This window comes from Typopeltis vanoorti, chromosome 25 (genome assembly GCF_054136105.1).
Source record: "Typopeltis vanoorti isolate ZY-2024b chromosome 25, IOZ_Tvanoo_1.0, whole genome shotgun sequence".
NCBI classification, from domain to species: Eukaryota; Metazoa; Arthropoda; class Arachnida; order Uropygi; family Thelyphonidae; genus Typopeltis; species Typopeltis vanoorti.
Window position 1 is genome coordinate 50,421,093 of NC_143573.1, and position 17,907 is coordinate 50,438,999.

The following is a 17,907-nucleotide window of genomic DNA, read 5'->3' on the forward strand; positions in this document are numbered from 1 at the left end:
ATGATATCTGAGGTAACAGAAAAGAGAATTCTATGCTGCTGGTTTTGAAGGACTGATAAAGTGATGAGACAAGTGTATAAATGTTGAAAGGAAGTATTTAGAAAAACAAATGTTTTTCTGAGATTCGTATTTCACTTGTTTCATATTTTATAATCATTTGTAACTTACTTAATGACTTTACCTTGTATATATACTACCTTATAATCCATCAAATAATAACAATTGCTGTTATAACAAGTACTGTTCTAAATTGTGTGTGTGTGGGGGGGGAGAGTTTTTCGAAATGCTTAACACCTTGCAGCTGACTTACTTGACACTGCACCATTTTACAGCAACATATATGAGTTAAACAGTCATGAATCTGATCACAGTGTTTTCTGTGCAGTCAAGCTTTCTACTCTTCCATTGACAAAAACAACAACAACAAAAAAAAAAAAACTATGTGAAATAATTCCTTCATTTGCCACAAAAGATAAATCACAACTTTCATCTATAACCCAGTCCTTGCTAAACTTAACCTAGCATTGTCCAGGATTGATCTTTTATGTAATTTATTATTTGATGAAGCATAATCATTGCTTGAGCATATGAAGGAATACCATCACAGCCCACCAGTGCTATTGTTTAATTTCTTACTTGCATGAGAATATAAACATCCTGCATAGAGAGTTGCTCCCAAGTTGGGTAGTACTAATAATGGTAAAACTTCAGCAACTCCCTAACATTCTTTAATCCACCACAAAAATGCCATTGTCCAATTATCCACCAGTCAAGAGGAAGCTGATGCTAGTAACAGAGAACTGAATATACATACATTTAGTTGAACAGAATTTGTTTTAGAAGTATTTTTAACCAACAATTATTGACCAATTCTGCCCAGGGGAAGAGTTGGTCGATATGTTGAGACCTCAGATTGAGGTATTAGTGAGACTGGCAATCAGAACTGACATACTAACTTGTATCGAGTGTAAAGGGTACAGTATTTTTAGAAAGGATAGACAGGATAGGAGAGGAGGAGGAGGCATACTGCTAATGATATCGGATGACTTGAATCTAGTTAGTATTGAGACCCATGATTGTAATACTAGTAACAGCATTTCATGTGGCAGTAAGTTTGAAGTCATCTGGTGAGAGGTAGAATCTAGCAAGCTCAAATATATAGTGGGTGTTGTTACAGACCTGGTGGATCAGTTGCTAGTGATGAGGAAGTGCGTCACCAAATAAATACAATGGGTGCAAAAAGAGTAATCATCATAGGAGACTTTAATTATCCAAATATTGATTGGGTAGCCATAGAATCTCATGAGAAGAATGAAAATGCATTTATTGAGCTGTTGTGGGACAACTTCCTCAAGCAGCATGTGACAGAAGGAAATCGAAGGCAAAGAGTGTTAGATTTGATTATAGTGTTAAAGGGCGTTTCAGTTACAGACATAACTATTCTGCCTCTGATGGTGACAGTGATCATTCAGTACTCGCTTGGGAAGTGACTAAGTTTATGAATGTTCCACTCAGAAAAGGTTACATGCTGAACTACAAAGCAGAAAATTATGACCAACTGAGGAGTATACTGAGTTCAGTTGAATGGGATCGATTGCTATGGAAAGAATATTGACAGTGCATGGGAAGCATTTAACAATACTTAAATGATGCAATATCAGAATGTGTCCCGAGAGTTCAAAGAATAAATAAGGTAGGAGTCAAATGGATGTGTAATCTTATTAAGCAAGAGAAGAAAAGGATAATGTTGAAAGAATACCGTGTGCATAAGGCTACTGTCCGTTATAAAAATTATAAGCAGCAGGCCAGCAGATTCACTACTGTTGTGTAGAAAGCTGTCTGAGTATGAAAAGAAACTGGCTCTGCAAGCTAAAGACAATGCCAAAGAATTCTATCGATATGCTGCAAGTAAATTCGGAAACATGCCAGTTAATTTATTTTCATATATATAATTTAAAACATCCTGAGGAGCCCACTCTTTTTTTAATAAAGCATTGCAAAGTTTTTAATTCCTCAAATATAGTCATACCATCAATATCGCGATTGTCGGAATCTTGATTGTCGCTCAGTTTTAAGTGCAAATCGTTACAATGTTTCATTAAATCTTTGTCGCTCCAATCTTTTAATTTGCTAACGTCTCTTATAACTTTAAAGTCCTCGCTATGTTGTTTTAAGAGTATTAATCTTTCCGTGACTGAAGTTATTTTCGTGTCTAAAATCGTGAAGAAAAAATTTATTTTAAAATTTTGTTTAGGATCATGCATTGTCTCATCTGATGCTTCGTAACCAAACATTTTTGTTTTTGTTCTTTTGCGAATGTCTGGAAAAATAGCATCAATATTAAGATCGTTTGTTACTTCTTTTGCAGTTCTAATAATACTGTATTTTCAAAATATTGGTCTGTTCGGCAAGTATTTAATTCTTGTATAACATAATCAAGATTTTCTGTAATTTTTCCTATATCAAATGTCGGATTCTGCATTATTTTGCTTGCAACATTTACGAGACTTAAGATTTCGTACTAAACATGAACAGAGCAAATAAATTTAAACGAATAAATCTTTGAAATTAAGTTGTTTGCCTGAACTCTAGAATCGATATCTTTAGTTTCATCTTCTGTAATATCAAAAAGAGCCTGGTAAATTTCCTTGATATTATTTTTAAGTGGCTTTATTGCTTCTACTCTACTTTCTCACCTAGTAGCAGAAAGTGGTTTAAAATTTAAAACATGAATATGTTTTTTTAATATAGCCCAATGCTTCACAGATATTGAAAAGTAATTATATAATTCCTGCATTAGCCCCAAAAACTTTACAGTTTCACAGGATATCTTCTGCATCATTAACTACCAAATTTAATGAATGAGCAGCACACGGAATAAAAAAAAGCCCTTGAATTTATTTCAAGGAATTTTTTCTGCAGTCCATTATGTTTACCTCGCATATTTGAACAGTTAACATAAGCTTGGCTGCGTAAATCCGAAATATTAATATTCAATAATTTTAAATAATTTTTTATAAATTGAAATAATCCTTGCCCAGTGGTATCTTTTACAGATTGAAAACCCCAAAAAGTTCATAATTTCTGCTATATTTGTTATCTTTATTCTGATTGAGAAATCTAATAACAGTAGATAAAATTGTTCTGTGTGGCTTATATCTGGAGTAGTGTCAAGAATTAATGAATAATATTTCGCCTCTTTAACCATATTATCTAAACTTTTTTGTTTTATAGCTTCAGAAATTAAACAGATGATTTCATTTTGTATTTTATCACCTAAATAATGTGCAATGTTCCTTTTTTGTGATTTATTTATTTATTTATTCGTATGGCATGAATATCAAAACATGCAGTACAATACACTTTAATAACATATAAAATTAAAAGTCAAAAGTCATTTTAAAAACCAATAAAATTAAAAGGTTACATTCATATTGGTCAGATAGTTCACAGCTTCGGGTGTAGTACTTAAAAAGTCCAATTTGTCTCCTGAATATGCTCTGAGATAACACTGAGTCACAATATGGTTCACAGTTTGTCTCTGAGCTCCACAATCACAATGCGGGGATGGTCATTTACCCCATTTAAAAAGCATGTCCGCACATACACCATGACCAGTTTGTATTCTATTAAGCTGAGTCCGGGATTTTTGTGGGAGGTGTGAGCAAACATCAAAACTTTCTTGTAATTCATTGAGAGAAAATTTTGTGATGTCATCTGTTTGGTTCTCCCACTGTTCTTGCCACTTTTGCTTCAAGTCAAAGTTAGAATGTAGTAGTAGTTGGGCTAATTGTAGTGGTGGATGTCTTGATCTCAATCGTCGTACACTTAAGTCTGGGAGAATCTAAATGTATTGGTAGGGCTGTGTTCTCCAATATTTTCTTATACTCCTGTAAGAGAGCCTTAGTCCTGCGCAGATTCGGTGGAACAATGTTACTAAGAGCTGGAAGCCAGTGTGTGGGCGTTGATTTAATTGTGCCAGAAATCAGTCTCATTGTATTATTTAGTTCGCTATCAACAAGTTTAACACGTGTGCTATTTAGCCACACTGGTGAGCAATATTCGGCAACAGAGAAAACTAGACCAAGAGCAGTAATCCGCACATTATCGGTTGTTGCTCCCCGTGTCATGCCTATTAGTTTTTGTATTATGTTGTTACAGGTTCTTAACTTAGCAGAAACGTGTTGCTTGTAAGAGAGCGTGCGGTCCAAGGTAACGCCCAAGTAGTTTGGAAACTTATTGTGTCGTAGTAAACATCCTTCAAAGAAGATATGTAAAGTGACATCTGCCATGTGATTATTAAGGTGAAAGCTTGATACTTCTGTTTTGTCTGGATTGAGCTGGAGGCTCCATTTTTTTATAATATTCACCTATAGTTTTCAGATCTTTTGTAAGTACGTCTTCAGCTTGACTCATGTTTTTGTGTCAAATGGCAATTACAATGTCACCAGCATAACAGAAGAGCTTGCGTGAGATGGTAGCAGGCAAGTCACATGTGTATAGGTTATAAAGTAAGGGTGCCCATACTGACCCTTGTGGAAGACCATTATTAAGTTTTCGTTGTTGGGACATTTTATTTCCTAATATAACTTGAAAGAAACGTTCAGTGAGCATGGAGGAAATTAAGTGTGCAGTCTGTTTACATGGGACAATGCTTAGAAATTTGTATATAAGACCTTCACGCCATACTGTATCATAGGCTGCTGTTAGGTCCAAGAAGACAGCTGATGTTTTTTCTTGCTTCTGAAATCCAGCTTCTATGTATGATGTTAAAGTGAGCACTTGATCACAGCAACCACGTTTTTCTCTAAAACCAGCTTGCTCAATCGGGACATGCTGCATAATTGGTGTGGACAATCTGTTGTACAGAAGGCACTCTAACATTTTATAGGTGCAACTCAATAAAGCAGTAGATCTGTAACTTTGTGCCTCCTGGGGTGGTTTTCCAGGTTTAAGAATAGCAACTATTTTTGACTTCTTAAACTGGCTAGGTAGTCGGCCAGTCAATAATATATCAGAAAAGAATTCACAGAGCCATTTTATAGTATTTGGCCCGCTATTAATCAGAAATTCAGGATGGACATCGTCGTAGCCTGGGGCCTTGCCTGCTTTGATATCTTGATGGCTTTTACTTCATCTATAGTGAAGATTGAGGCATATTGTGAGAAAGCAGGAGCATTAATTTTTATAGCTCTAAGTTCTTTCTTAACTTTCTTGGTATGTTCATGGTCCCTAGGTGCCCTTGATATATTAACAATTTGATTAGCTATTTTCTCAGGGGAGATGATTGTACTTTTTCTTTTAGGGAGATTAGTTGTGGATAGTTGTTGGAGAAGATTCCAAGCTTTTCTACTTGATCGTTTGAAGTCAAGGTTTTCAACTGTATCAATCCATTTTGTTTTTCGAGATGAGTTCAGGCTATGTAGTAATCTGCTATTTCAGGATCTTCACTTTTCAGGAACTCTCTTCATTCCATCCGGGGACATAATCTTTTCTGTAACCTCTAGGGATATATTTTTTCACAGTTGATATGATTGCTCCTACAAATCTCTTGTACTCTGCAACTCTAGCAGGTATCCACCGAACACATTTATCCAATTCATTCACAAAATTTCTCCAATTTGCTTTTTTAAAATTCCAACGCGGTCATGGAAAGGATCTTGCTATAGGTAGTGTCATATACCAATTTCCAGTAACACCGGTCGATGTTGACTGTGTGGGAAGTTAGAAAGTACATATCGTTTTGCTGGTTATGTTTGCCCTTTTGTGTTTATTGAAACAAAACATAAGTCTGGATTAGACTCTGTTTGCCATGCTGATGATCTAAAGATATTTCTATCTTTGGCATCAAATACAAGGTGTATATTATTTATTTCTGCCCATTGAACGAGGGCAGTCCTGCAGTCGTTGTTATCACGGTACTTCCATTCTTCATGATGGCTATTAAAATCACCAATCCATACTGTTGGATGTTGATAAGTAGGTATCACATCTATAGACTAAGATGTTAAAGGAGGTTTATAGACATTGACTATTGTTACGTTGTGAATTTTCACACTCACAAGATGGGTATCGTTATCGCATCTCATTGTCAGGATAGAAGCATTTTCTATATCATCCTTGATATATGTTGCAATGCCATAATTCCGGTGGTATGTAGCACCAATCAGAGTGTAACCAGTTATTTTACCTCTTCTATTAAGGTCGTCTTCGTTTTCAACATGTGTTTCTTGAAGAAGCACAACGTCAATGTTATTTTCTTGTAGTATTTTGCAGAGATAGTCACATTTTGCTCAGTTAATTCCCTCGATATTCAGTTGACACATCTTAAGGCTAAATCCCAGTTTTTTGTCAGCATCATCAATTAAATTAGAAAAATCAGTATTGTTTGACTGCATGCCTTAGCCAGGAGAACTAAGTGTTAGACTGGCTGCCAAATTGCTCTAGCTCAATTAGCGTTACCCAGGGTGCACCACGAGGGTAACGCTAATTGAGCTAGAGCGATTTGGCTTTTTTGTGATGTTTGGATGTAATGCAAGTGTTCTGCCATTATCGAATCAAATTTAGCGACAGTTTCTACTAACTTTAAAAAATTGCCGTTATCATTTTCAAAAAGTTTTTGTGAAGAACCTCTAAAAGCTATACACTGTCTTGATAAATATTGTATTATGTAGATTAACCGTGCTATAACAGATTGCCAATATTTTTTCTCAGTTTCGTATAATCTTTTTTGTGTGCAATCAATAATGCATTTCTTAATCAACGACATTTTAAGTTCGCTGTATTTTGAACAGTGTATTTTTAGTATATGACTAAAATGTTGCCATTCGTTACAACTGTATTCGTTAGTAAGTTGGGAATTTTGACTACCAAATATTTTGCAATAATAACAGAAAACCGAATTTCGTGATTCTGAATAAACTAAATAACTTCTTAAAAGTTTTTCAATAATAGTATGAATCGGAAAACTGGCGGCCAGATTCATCTTTGGGAAATTCTTTATTAACTACTTGACGCGGGCAATGCTCAACTAAACAATCTTTAATTTTGGTGGTTATATGATTCAGCCAAGTACCTGGATCATTAACATTAAAATTTAAAGTAAAATTTGAAGTTTCGTGTTTCACTGAATCGGAATCCAATATTTCCTCTGCTGCAACTTCTGTAGACAGTCCTGTCAGGCCAGTTTCATTTTTGCATATAACATTTGTTTCCTCATAGTTATCTTGTGTCCTTTCTTTTTCTGTAGTAGAGGAGCTACACGGAGTACTTGCTTCATCAGAAATTTCTGTTCTTCGTTTTTATGTGGTTCTGAAGTTAAAAATTTATTCAGCAATCCAGCCAATTTATGTTCCAGTTGTACTCGTTGCAATTGTTTTTTCCTGTTTTGTGCACCAGAAAACTTCTTTGGCTTTTTTTCCGACATCTGGGGGTTAACATACTTGGTTAGACTTTAAAATAAGAAGAGCGTTAAAAGTTGTCCACCAAAATAAATGATAATTGCTGAAATTTTCCCTTAAACTTATTTTTTAACCCCTATTATTTTTAAGGTGAATGGCCCAAAACTGACTATTTTTTTTTATTACAGAATTTGATTTTTCAGATGTTTTGAATAATAAATATACTTACATTTTAGGTATTTTTTTGAAAATTAGCAAGTAGAGATATTAGGCAATGATTGGTTTCTCAGTGATATTTATTTAATATTTTTTACATTCTGGTAATTGTTTAATAATTAAGAAATTTCTAGAATATTAAAATTATTTATTAAAGAAATTAGTAAAAGGACCCCAATCCCAATGTCTTTCAACCAGAAGAAGAATAAATATATAAATAAATTTCTTATTTTCTAGACGTCTACCCAACATAAGATAAAAATCTTTTGTTTTCAAAATAAGATAATTAACTAAAATGAAACAATGAAACTGATTTTCAAACTTAACAAAAATATAATAGACGTACTTACTTTACGTGAATAATAATCCAAATTCACAAAAACAAGTCAAAAATTGTCCAAAGTCACTTAAACACAGAATACATAATACACTCAATATGTTTCGCATTTAGAATTGAAATGATGCTGAAAACAATGTAAGAAGTGCATATTTGGATAGACGCTATGTCGTCTATCCAAATTTGAAGCTGAATTTAAAAAAACGAACATTATACTATACACCTATGTTTCAGACTAAATATTTGGATAGATCAGTGTTTCTGAAACTTCAGATATCTGTGTACCCCTTCTTTAGTTTTCATTATTACCCAAGTACCTTTTCAAAATACCCTTATCAAAATAATAATAACAGTAATAAATAAATAAAAATATATTTCATTTTAAATGTCTGTTTTATTTGAATTTAGATATACATTTCAACAAAGAAAAAAAAGATTTATTTTTAATAGAACAAAATTTATAAAGATACTATACATTTTTACTTAATATAAATAATTTATCATCAATGAGACAAGTGAAATTGCCTATTTCTATATCTGCTATATTGCTCTCTTATGTACGTTTTATAAATCCAGTCTTTAACCAATGATCCATACTTAAGAATTTGAAAGCTAAAAAAATTACTGTATTTACTCAACTATAACTCGCACTTTTTACCAAAATGAAAGCTAAAAAATCGTGGTCTGAGATATATGCGGGGATTTTCAGAAACTAAAGTTTTCAGGAAAAAAAAACTGAAAATGGGTATGACTTACCAAAAAGCTTCTATTCTCCATCACTTCTTCTGTCCTCGAGAGCAGTTTCCTTATATGTGCAATCAAAGTTATCTACCCAAATAGAGTCATCTCCTTTCCCATTATATCAAGCAAAAATTACCAGTAATTTAAAACTTGAGATACATAATGAACAATCCTTGACAAATTACTAATGGGAAGTGAAAGATGTGTGCGATTGTAGGCCAGTAGAGAAAAAGCAACTACTAAGAAGTGCATATGATTGGTGCGGTATTAACAAAAGATCGCACGACCCAAACAAAACAAGCTGACAATTGCTAATTCTCTTAAATTGATTTCCATAATATCTGAAATGCATTCACTATGTATTTCTTAGTTTTAACACGCTCATGACAGGGTAGTATCAAGCAAAACCATATGTTGCACCTGCAACATGTGGTTTGCTCCAGTCTATACAGCAGAGGAGATGTGATTATTAGTTAGTGTTTATATATTCCCAGTTGCTCTAATTGCACTGTTTTTTGAGAAATATATTACACAGTCTGCAAATGTCTCTGAACCTTATTCAGTGACATGATAAAACGAATTGTTTTTGTGTTTCTTCAGTACAGTTGCTGTTGTGGAGGGTGTATTGTTTACTGCAGGGAGTAAAATGTGAAAGTCGGAGCGATAGTGATTCGCAATTTGAGTAGGAGAATTCATTCATAATATAATTTAATATATATGTGTATATATATATATATATATATATATATATATATATATATACACACACACACTATAAAAGTTTATGAAATTCACATCGTATGATACTTTATGGGTTGTTTCCTTAAGTATCTAATAAGTGGGTTCTAAAATGTTTAGTTTTAGTATGTATGACTAAATTTTTTATTAATAAAATGTAATAAGCACATATTTAACTCTCAATGGAGAAATGGCACCTTTTTTATTTGCTAAACTAAACGCTGTATTTTTGTAAAATATCATGTTGCCGTAATACGGCTGAATGAGTGCCCTTATTAAGCAGCGCCGTTAGGCAGGCTGCTTCTATGCTACACCCTGTCGACGGTATGAATTCACTGTCTGTCTTAAACTAACAATATCCACTAAAAATATAATAAACAATCAAGAATATTTATACAATTTTCGCTGAGTCGATGCTTACTCTGTGAAATAAAATTGTGGTAATGATAACGTTTTACTTCAAAAAATTATAATAAAACTGGTGATGTATTAAGTTAAAAATGTTGTTAGATTATTTAGAATTCATAATAATTTGACTGATTAAAAATTTTATTTTTATTGCATTAACTATATATTGTAATTGTGATATTTATATAGTACGATATAATTCAAGAATAAGAAAATTTATATATATATTATTATTATTATTTCCCGTCGTGAAATGGTGCCCCTATCTTCAAGCGCCCCTTGTGCGGTGCACAGTCTGCACAACCGCACGGCTCGGCCCTGATTGGAAGTGTCTTGAACTGATATTTACATATCTCTATTTTTAAAGGTTGTCTTCAAATCAGCAACAAATTTTCATCTCGCTGATATGAGTTGATACATTTAAATATATAGTGCTTGGTAATGTAATGCACATATGGACAATGTTGTACATTATACAGTTGCAGAAAGAAAAAAAAAAACTGTGTCAAAGCAAATCTGCTTAAATCAGGGGTTACCTCTGGAAAGAAAAACACTGAAAAATTATCAGCTGTTCTGTTACAATGATGTTAGAACAATTATTGGGGGAAGAAAATACATCAGGTTTAGTTTTTAATGACATTGCCTTTTTCGTAGTCTTTCTTAGTCAGTTGACATTGACCATTGAGATACGCTTTATATATATATATATATATATATATATATATATTTCTGCAATTATGACATTTTATAGCATACTTTATGACTCAGAGTTTGTGTGTGTATGAAGCTCCATTCTCTGAAGTAAACCTTACTCTATTACTGTGGATGAGTTAAGAAGGCTAGTTTGGTATCACCATGCCAGAGAAGAAAAAGAAGAATGTGAAAAGTTTAGAATTTTTCATTCTCAAATTATCTTAAATTTTCTGAGAATTTAAGCAGTGATGTTTTTTTCCTGTTTTGTAATTGTAATAACATGAAATGCTTTCATTATCATAATCATTAAATTCCTGAGAGGTATCCATAAGTAAGGTACAGATACTAAGATAGTCTACATGGAAAGTTGATATTAATGAAAATAGGATATTACTAATATCCTATTTTCTTCCAAATTTAGTCTTATTTATCAGGACGTCAATAATCAGTGACCTAAATTTCTTTCATTGGGTTTTATCTTGCTATCCTGACTCAAATATCTGATTTGTTAATCTTTATTCTGTGAGAATAAAGATTAGTAAAGCTCTTCCCATTCTGTTTCCCATTCTTTCCCATTCTTCCCAAGTGACACCATTACAGATTAGCTATTTTCATACATTCCTGAATGCTAACCAAGACTCCACAAATGCATTTACCCATGTGCAAGATTTTGCCAGCTGGCAAGTATCTGCAGATGGGACAAAATAGAATATATTTTTACTTAATAAAAATTACTTTTTATTAAAAAGGACACAGACATATCATTTAAAAGATGTGAGGGGGCTTGGATGAGGACATTTTTTGTGTGCTGAGTAGGGTGTTTTGTATAATTTGTCATGACTGATGCTAACAGTGTCAGGGTTCTTTTCTAATATCTTCATTTTTTAATATGTTCATTATATTATATCACTGATGCCATTGTTCTTTCCTTTGAATCCAGTCCTCAAATTTATAAAGGTAAAATTGGTTTGAACACCATCTTGTATACAACTAGTTTATTGCTTTGATTGAGATCTCTCTCTTATTCCTTATAATTTTTTTTTCATTTAACACTTGACTAAAAATTGTGCCTAAATAGTTTAAATGGTTTTATTTGTTCTGTAGGTTTCCATTCAGGATGTTCCTGCCCTGTTTTCTTTTTATTAGTGATTGTCATGCCAAATTTGTTAAGCTTTTATTCAGTTTAGGGAATCCTGCAGACTTGTACTGGATTAACTTAAGAATATAACATCATTGAACTGAAATTAACATCCCCAGTTTTGGTGTTAGGTTTAACACGGTGACTTTCTTTTATAGTGTGATCGATAGAGATAATAATAAATAAGAGTGTTGATAGCGTACACCTTTGTCTTACACATTGTTTTACATCAAACCATTTTCTTGTACCCCTTCAATTCCAACTTGAAGATATGTATTGCTCTGTATAATAGGCAAAATTCTTTTCCAGAATTACAAAACTTAAATATAGAACCTTATATTTCAATGATTTATCAACTATTTTTTTAAAATGAAAATCTGATCCTGTTAGCCTCTAGTTGGCCTGAGCCCAGTTTGTTCTTCTATAAGTTCCTTCACAATTTTTATCAGACCTTCTCAAGTATGCTTGCATAAATCTTACATAAAGCTGAACACTTACTTTGAAAATGTGTCTGTGCTTTTCATATTCAGTTTTATTTCCTTTTTTTTTATAGATGGATATTATGAGAGTCAGATTCTAATCATTTTTAATTTGACCTTCTGATATCATGCTTTCTGAAAATCAGGGCAATCGCTTTAAAACTTTTATACCTCCATAATTGAGCATTTCTTGTCATATGTCATGTACATAATGAAACTTTTCCACACTGAAGTTTTCTAATGGCTTTTTTCCCTCAAGTATTAATATGTGCTTCTGATTGCATTACTCTTGTATATTTTCTACCACTGTTCTATCACTTCTTGTTTAAAAGTCTTGCAAAGCAAACCTAGTAATATTACAGAAAGAGGAATTTTAAAATAAACTTTTTAAGTACTGTGTGACCACAGATATGAGACCCCTCAACACTTCTGCGCCTGTCAGAAAGCGAATCCATTCCGATAATAGGGTAATCATTGTGTTTTGTGGGGTGAGTGTTTTTTATTATTATATTACAGAAAATTAGCTTTTCTTTTATGAAAATTCTAGTTTTTAAAGTGGTAATAACTATTTTGTTTGTACAACAGTTGGAAAATTTATGTATAAAGCATGTGATTTCATGCATTGGTAACGAACTCGTACATTGCCTTATTCCTTTCTCCCCTTCAACATGAAGTGCCTCTTCTTGGCACATTGTCAGCCGAGGATCTCACATCTGTGGTTGGACAGTATGATTACTAATTTAACTCAACTAATGCAAAAATTACTTGACAAGATTCAACATTATTGTGCCTGTGTGTGTGTGTGCATGTGCATTCATGCTTATAGAGCACAACTTAATCGTGTTGCTTTTGAAAATGTTTTTGCATAATTAAGTAGCATTTCCTGGAGTATTACTATCAGTGCTCATATATGACTTTTGTGTTACAATTTTATATATTATTATATTTATATATTATTTAGGTCACACATTACCTTTTGGATATGAGGCACAGGGTATTCTTGGCTTTGTAGAAGAGTTGGTAGTGAATGATGATCCAGAATATCAGTGGATTGATAAAATACGTACACCAAGAGCATCAAATGAAGCCAGGCAAACACTGTTTTCAAAGTTATCAGGTGGGTTTAAAACATGTTTATTTATTATTATTATTACATGGGCACTTCCATGGAGTCCTAAGACTCATCATAGGAGACCAAAACTGTCAGCACAATATCTGTTGTATCTCTCCTTGAAACCATCAACAAACAAAGCACTTACAACTGGCTCAGCCAACCCATTACATTCATTCACCACTTTCCAAGCAAAAAAATCTAGTCCTCACACCCTTGCTAACCACACTCTTACCCAACTTCAAGGGATGACCTTTTGTTCCTCTCTCTCTCTCTCTTTCTTTCTAGCCAAGTGTTGAAACATTCCTCCTGCATCAATCCTATAAAATCCTTTAAGTAACTTAAATGTTTCTATCATATCCCCTCCTTTTTTGCCTATCAACCAACTTTTGCAATCCACAAACCCTCAATCTATCTTCATACGGAGCATTCCATAGCCTACTCCCCTATCTTGGTAACTCATCTCTGGATCCTCTCCACCACTTTTTCATTCCCAAAAAACCAGACCTGATCTGAGTACACAGTAATCTGGATGTGGTCGTATCAAGGCTTTACAAAGAGGAATGATAATGCCCTTATTTCTGTTTGTTATCATATTCTTCAATAACCAAGTAATCCTGTGAGCTACTCAAGCTACTTTAGTAATGTGCCCTCTAAACTTCAACCCTATCTACTACCACTACTCCCAAATTCCTGGCTTCATCAATTTCCTGGAGTACACTTCCCTCAATATGGCACGCAGCTTGTAATCTATTATCCAAAATGCATAACTGCACTTTTCCACATTAAATTGAATTAAATTTCATTATGTTTTGCCCATACTGTCAGCCTATTCAAATCATCTTGCAAAGTCTCTACATCACTTGATTACTGTTAGCCTACTCAATTTTGCGTCATCAGCAAATAACTGAATATCTCCCTTCAAATTATTTCCTATATAATTTATGTACAGATTAAACAGCATTGGTCCAAGCACAGAGCGCTCTGGCACACCACTATTCCTTCTGGATTCTGCTCCTCCATATACCACTTTTTGACATCTGTCCAGCAGCTACCCTCTTATCCACATAACCAGTGTTATATCCATTCTCATTTGTTCTGATTTGTGTAATAGAGATCCATGTGGTATCCTGTCAAATGCCTTTGCAAAATCCATCAAAATCATCGTGTAGCCATTTCCTTTATCCAACACAACTGTTACTCTATTATAAAAAGTTAATAAATTACTAAGGCATGACCAACCCTTCACAAAGTCATGTTGTATCTCATATAGTATCATATTCTTATCCACCTATTCCTGAATTCTGTTTTTGGCCAACTTTTCCAGTGTTTTTACCATCATTTCTGAAATACTGATTGATCTATAATTTTGCTACCAGAGACTTAGATTTGTGCAAAGGAATTATTTTGTCCTCATTCCACTTTCTTGGGACTTTGCCAGAGCTGAGGCTTAAATTAATCAGTCTAGTCAAAGCATCAGCATTTCCCCTGTATATTCTCTTAAAATGCGAGCCGATATCCCATGTAATCCCACAACTCTATTTGTATTCAGATTCTGCAATATCCTAAGTAACTCTTATTCATCAACCTCTGTTCTCATATCAGTCCCTGTCACTTCTGCCATAACAATATCTTCACTTAGATGATATACCCTTACAAAATGGTCACTCAGTAGCTCAACAATTTTGTATGTCTTTGTTATCTCTCTACCATATGCACTCATTAAAGTTATCATTCCATAGTTATTCTTTCTCCTATTTGCCACATAATGAAAAAAAATCTTTGCTCCTCTTTGGCTAATTTCTTCTCATAATCTGATTTTGCCTTCCTTACCATGCTGGTCACCTTCCTTGCTTGATCTTTGTACTGTTCATAAGCTGGTCATCTTACTCCTTATATACCCTCTACAACATTTTCCTATTTTTTTTGTAGCTCATGCTTAATGATGCTACTCATTTGTGTAACTCCTACCTGATTTACCCTCCTAACACTTGCGTATACAGTGTGATATTGCTTCTTCCAAATATCCCTTGACTATCCCCCATGCATTGTGAACATCCTCCCCTTGCAGATCCTTATGCTATAGTACTGCTTCAAGCTGATTCCTTAGTGTATCATAATCACCTGCCTTATAGTTCCACATATCCCCCCCACTTCTTAACTGGAATTTCACACATTTTGCTACCTCCCAAGTCAAGACCACATGATCACTTTCTCCAGTTGGAGACAATGTAGCCACCATAGTTATGGACAGGTCTTCTGATCCTATAACAAGATCCAAACCTCTCGTACCCTAAGTCCACTCTATCACATTCTGCTTCAAGTAATTATCTCTCAGTAAGTCTTTAAATTCCATTTCCTTCTTTCCATGTTATCTTTCCTCCTCCTAATCTGTCTCCAAAGTTGAAGTCATCCATAATAATGATCACTCACACTCATTGTAATAATGCTACTAATGCATATCTTCTACATCATCCCTGCATCCCCCAGCCTATAGCAGCAACAGGTTTTATATTTTATCCTATTGGCCTCGATCTCATACCACCAGATTGACTCTAAAGAACTACCATTTGCCTGACTGACTGCTAATTTTGTTGGCTGTAATTCATCTGTTATCAGCAGTACCCCACACTCTGTCCTCCCTGAAAATACTAAATTCATCACATTCTATCTCTATAACTATGTCAACTTTGGCACAGTTGCACTAAACCAATGCCAAAAACTCTTCCCTGTTATTCCTGATGCTTCTAGCAATAGTATATAGAAATTGTAGCATCCTCTTAGGTTCCAAACCACGTTTCCATTCTGAATTGACTATCCCATTTGATATTGTTGACTGAGAGACTAGATTCTATATTTTTATTTACTCATTCACTTCATGGCTGCCTTCCCACACACCTTCTGCATCCACTCTAATTGGTTTAGTTTTCCTGACTTTGTGTTTCCACACTCTCAGTGAATAAAGCTCTCTCTAAACACCTAACTCCAAATCCATTTAAGTGCAGTCCATCAACATTGTACTAATCTTTCTGTCCATCAAATTCAGGCCATAGGTACGCAAACTCTACATCATTATTCTGCACAAACTGCATATTGATTCATTAACTACCATTGCTCTCCTTCTCAGTTTGCCTACATCATAGTGTGGCAGCAGATTCACAACTTTCACCCTGTCACTCTTCTTTTTCACTTCTTCCAACAACTCTTTGACATCCTCCCTCATGCAGTATTTCTCACCTCTCAGGTCATTGTTCCAGGCAGACCAATTAATTCTTTCACTTTCCCTTTTTGCATTCTAACAGCATTACTGAATATTATTGATTTTTGCACCAGGGAAACAAGATTTTGTAGTGCTCTCAAGAACCTCCCTTTATCACAGAATCATCGTAAATAATTATTTGCTTACACTTATTCTCTTGATTATTCTTACAATTTTCTTTTTATGCTTTGGACTTTTTTCTGTTCCCAGTTTGACTAAACTTTTGTCTGCAGCCTTTCAATCTTGTACCTGAATAAAGAAATTGCAACATGCAATTTTTTTATTCAGGTCTTCTACATTCTCCTGAACTTCTGCCACCTCACTTTCAGTATTATCACTGATATTTACATTTTCTGGTCTTGTGTCAATGCTCTCTACTCTACTGTCATGTAATTTGTTCCCTCTCTATTCATTTTTAAAGCATTTATTACATACTCTCGCCATTTTCACTCTTTCGTCAGTTTCGCTCTTTCCACAGATCTTTCATCTTTTGTGATGAGTACATCTCACAGATTTTATACTGCAGAAATCACTGAAATTTAGCTTGTCAAACAAAGATGTCTTGACCGCCATTGTTTTGCTATTCGTAGGTGCCATACCAGCAATGTATCTTTATCTAATTTAAATAATGTTTTACTTCTAAATAACTCAGTCTATCATTCACACTTATAAAACAAGAAATTCAAACATATGAAAAAAAAAAAAATTACTTTTCTTTCTGCAGCTTTATGAATCACCCACATTCACCAAATATTCTTGAACTTGATTTAAAATCTGTTTTGTTTGGAATAAGTGAAATATGAGTGTATTATGTAGAACTTTGCCTGGTAATATTGCCTAAAGATTGTTTGTTTTCAACCAATCTTCCCATTGAATGTTATAATCACTGCTCTAAAAGCTTGAGAGATGGGATCATTTCAGTAATGAATATTGTACAACTGCTTGGAGGTAAACACCTTTTCCATATTTGGGGATGACAGGATTGCTGAGAAATAAAAATGAGTTAAGTTTTCATTCATAAATAACTTACTTGGTACAGTTAGTAGTAAAGTACAGTTTGTAGTAAGTGTCCTTTGGTTGAAAAAAAAAAAACTTAATTTCAATCTGTGATGAATATTTACAATGGCTTTTCAACTGAAGATGAGCTGGTCTCATAATTGGATGCAACAGCTCATGCTTTCCTGTTCTGCAAAAATCAGCCTCCCAATAAAAACAGCCTGTGGAGCTAGTATTGCATGCCATATCATTACCAGACAGTTAGAGATTAGCTTATAAAGAAATCCACTTGCTTGCTTGGCTGTGATAAGCCATTTGGCCCTGCATATAAAGAACAATAGGATAGATTTTAAGAATAATTTATTTCATAAAACAATAAACAAAATTATAT

General features: G+C 33.9%; 1 protein-coding gene across 3 annotated transcripts in view; it reads left to right on the forward strand.

Moving 5' to 3' along the window:
* Positions 1–17,907, forward strand: part of LOC150092739 (C2 domain-containing protein 5) — a 615,319-nt gene that overhangs the window by 76,379 nt on the left and 521,033 nt on the right. For all 3 annotated transcript variants that reach the window (XM_090414825.1, XM_090414826.1, XM_090414824.1), the window contains exon 7: positions 13,112–13,267. In XM_090414825.1, coding sequence (XP_090270951.1) covers positions 13,112–13,267 — 156 coding nt within the window. The remainder of the gene's footprint in view (positions 1–13,111; positions 13,268–17,907) is intronic.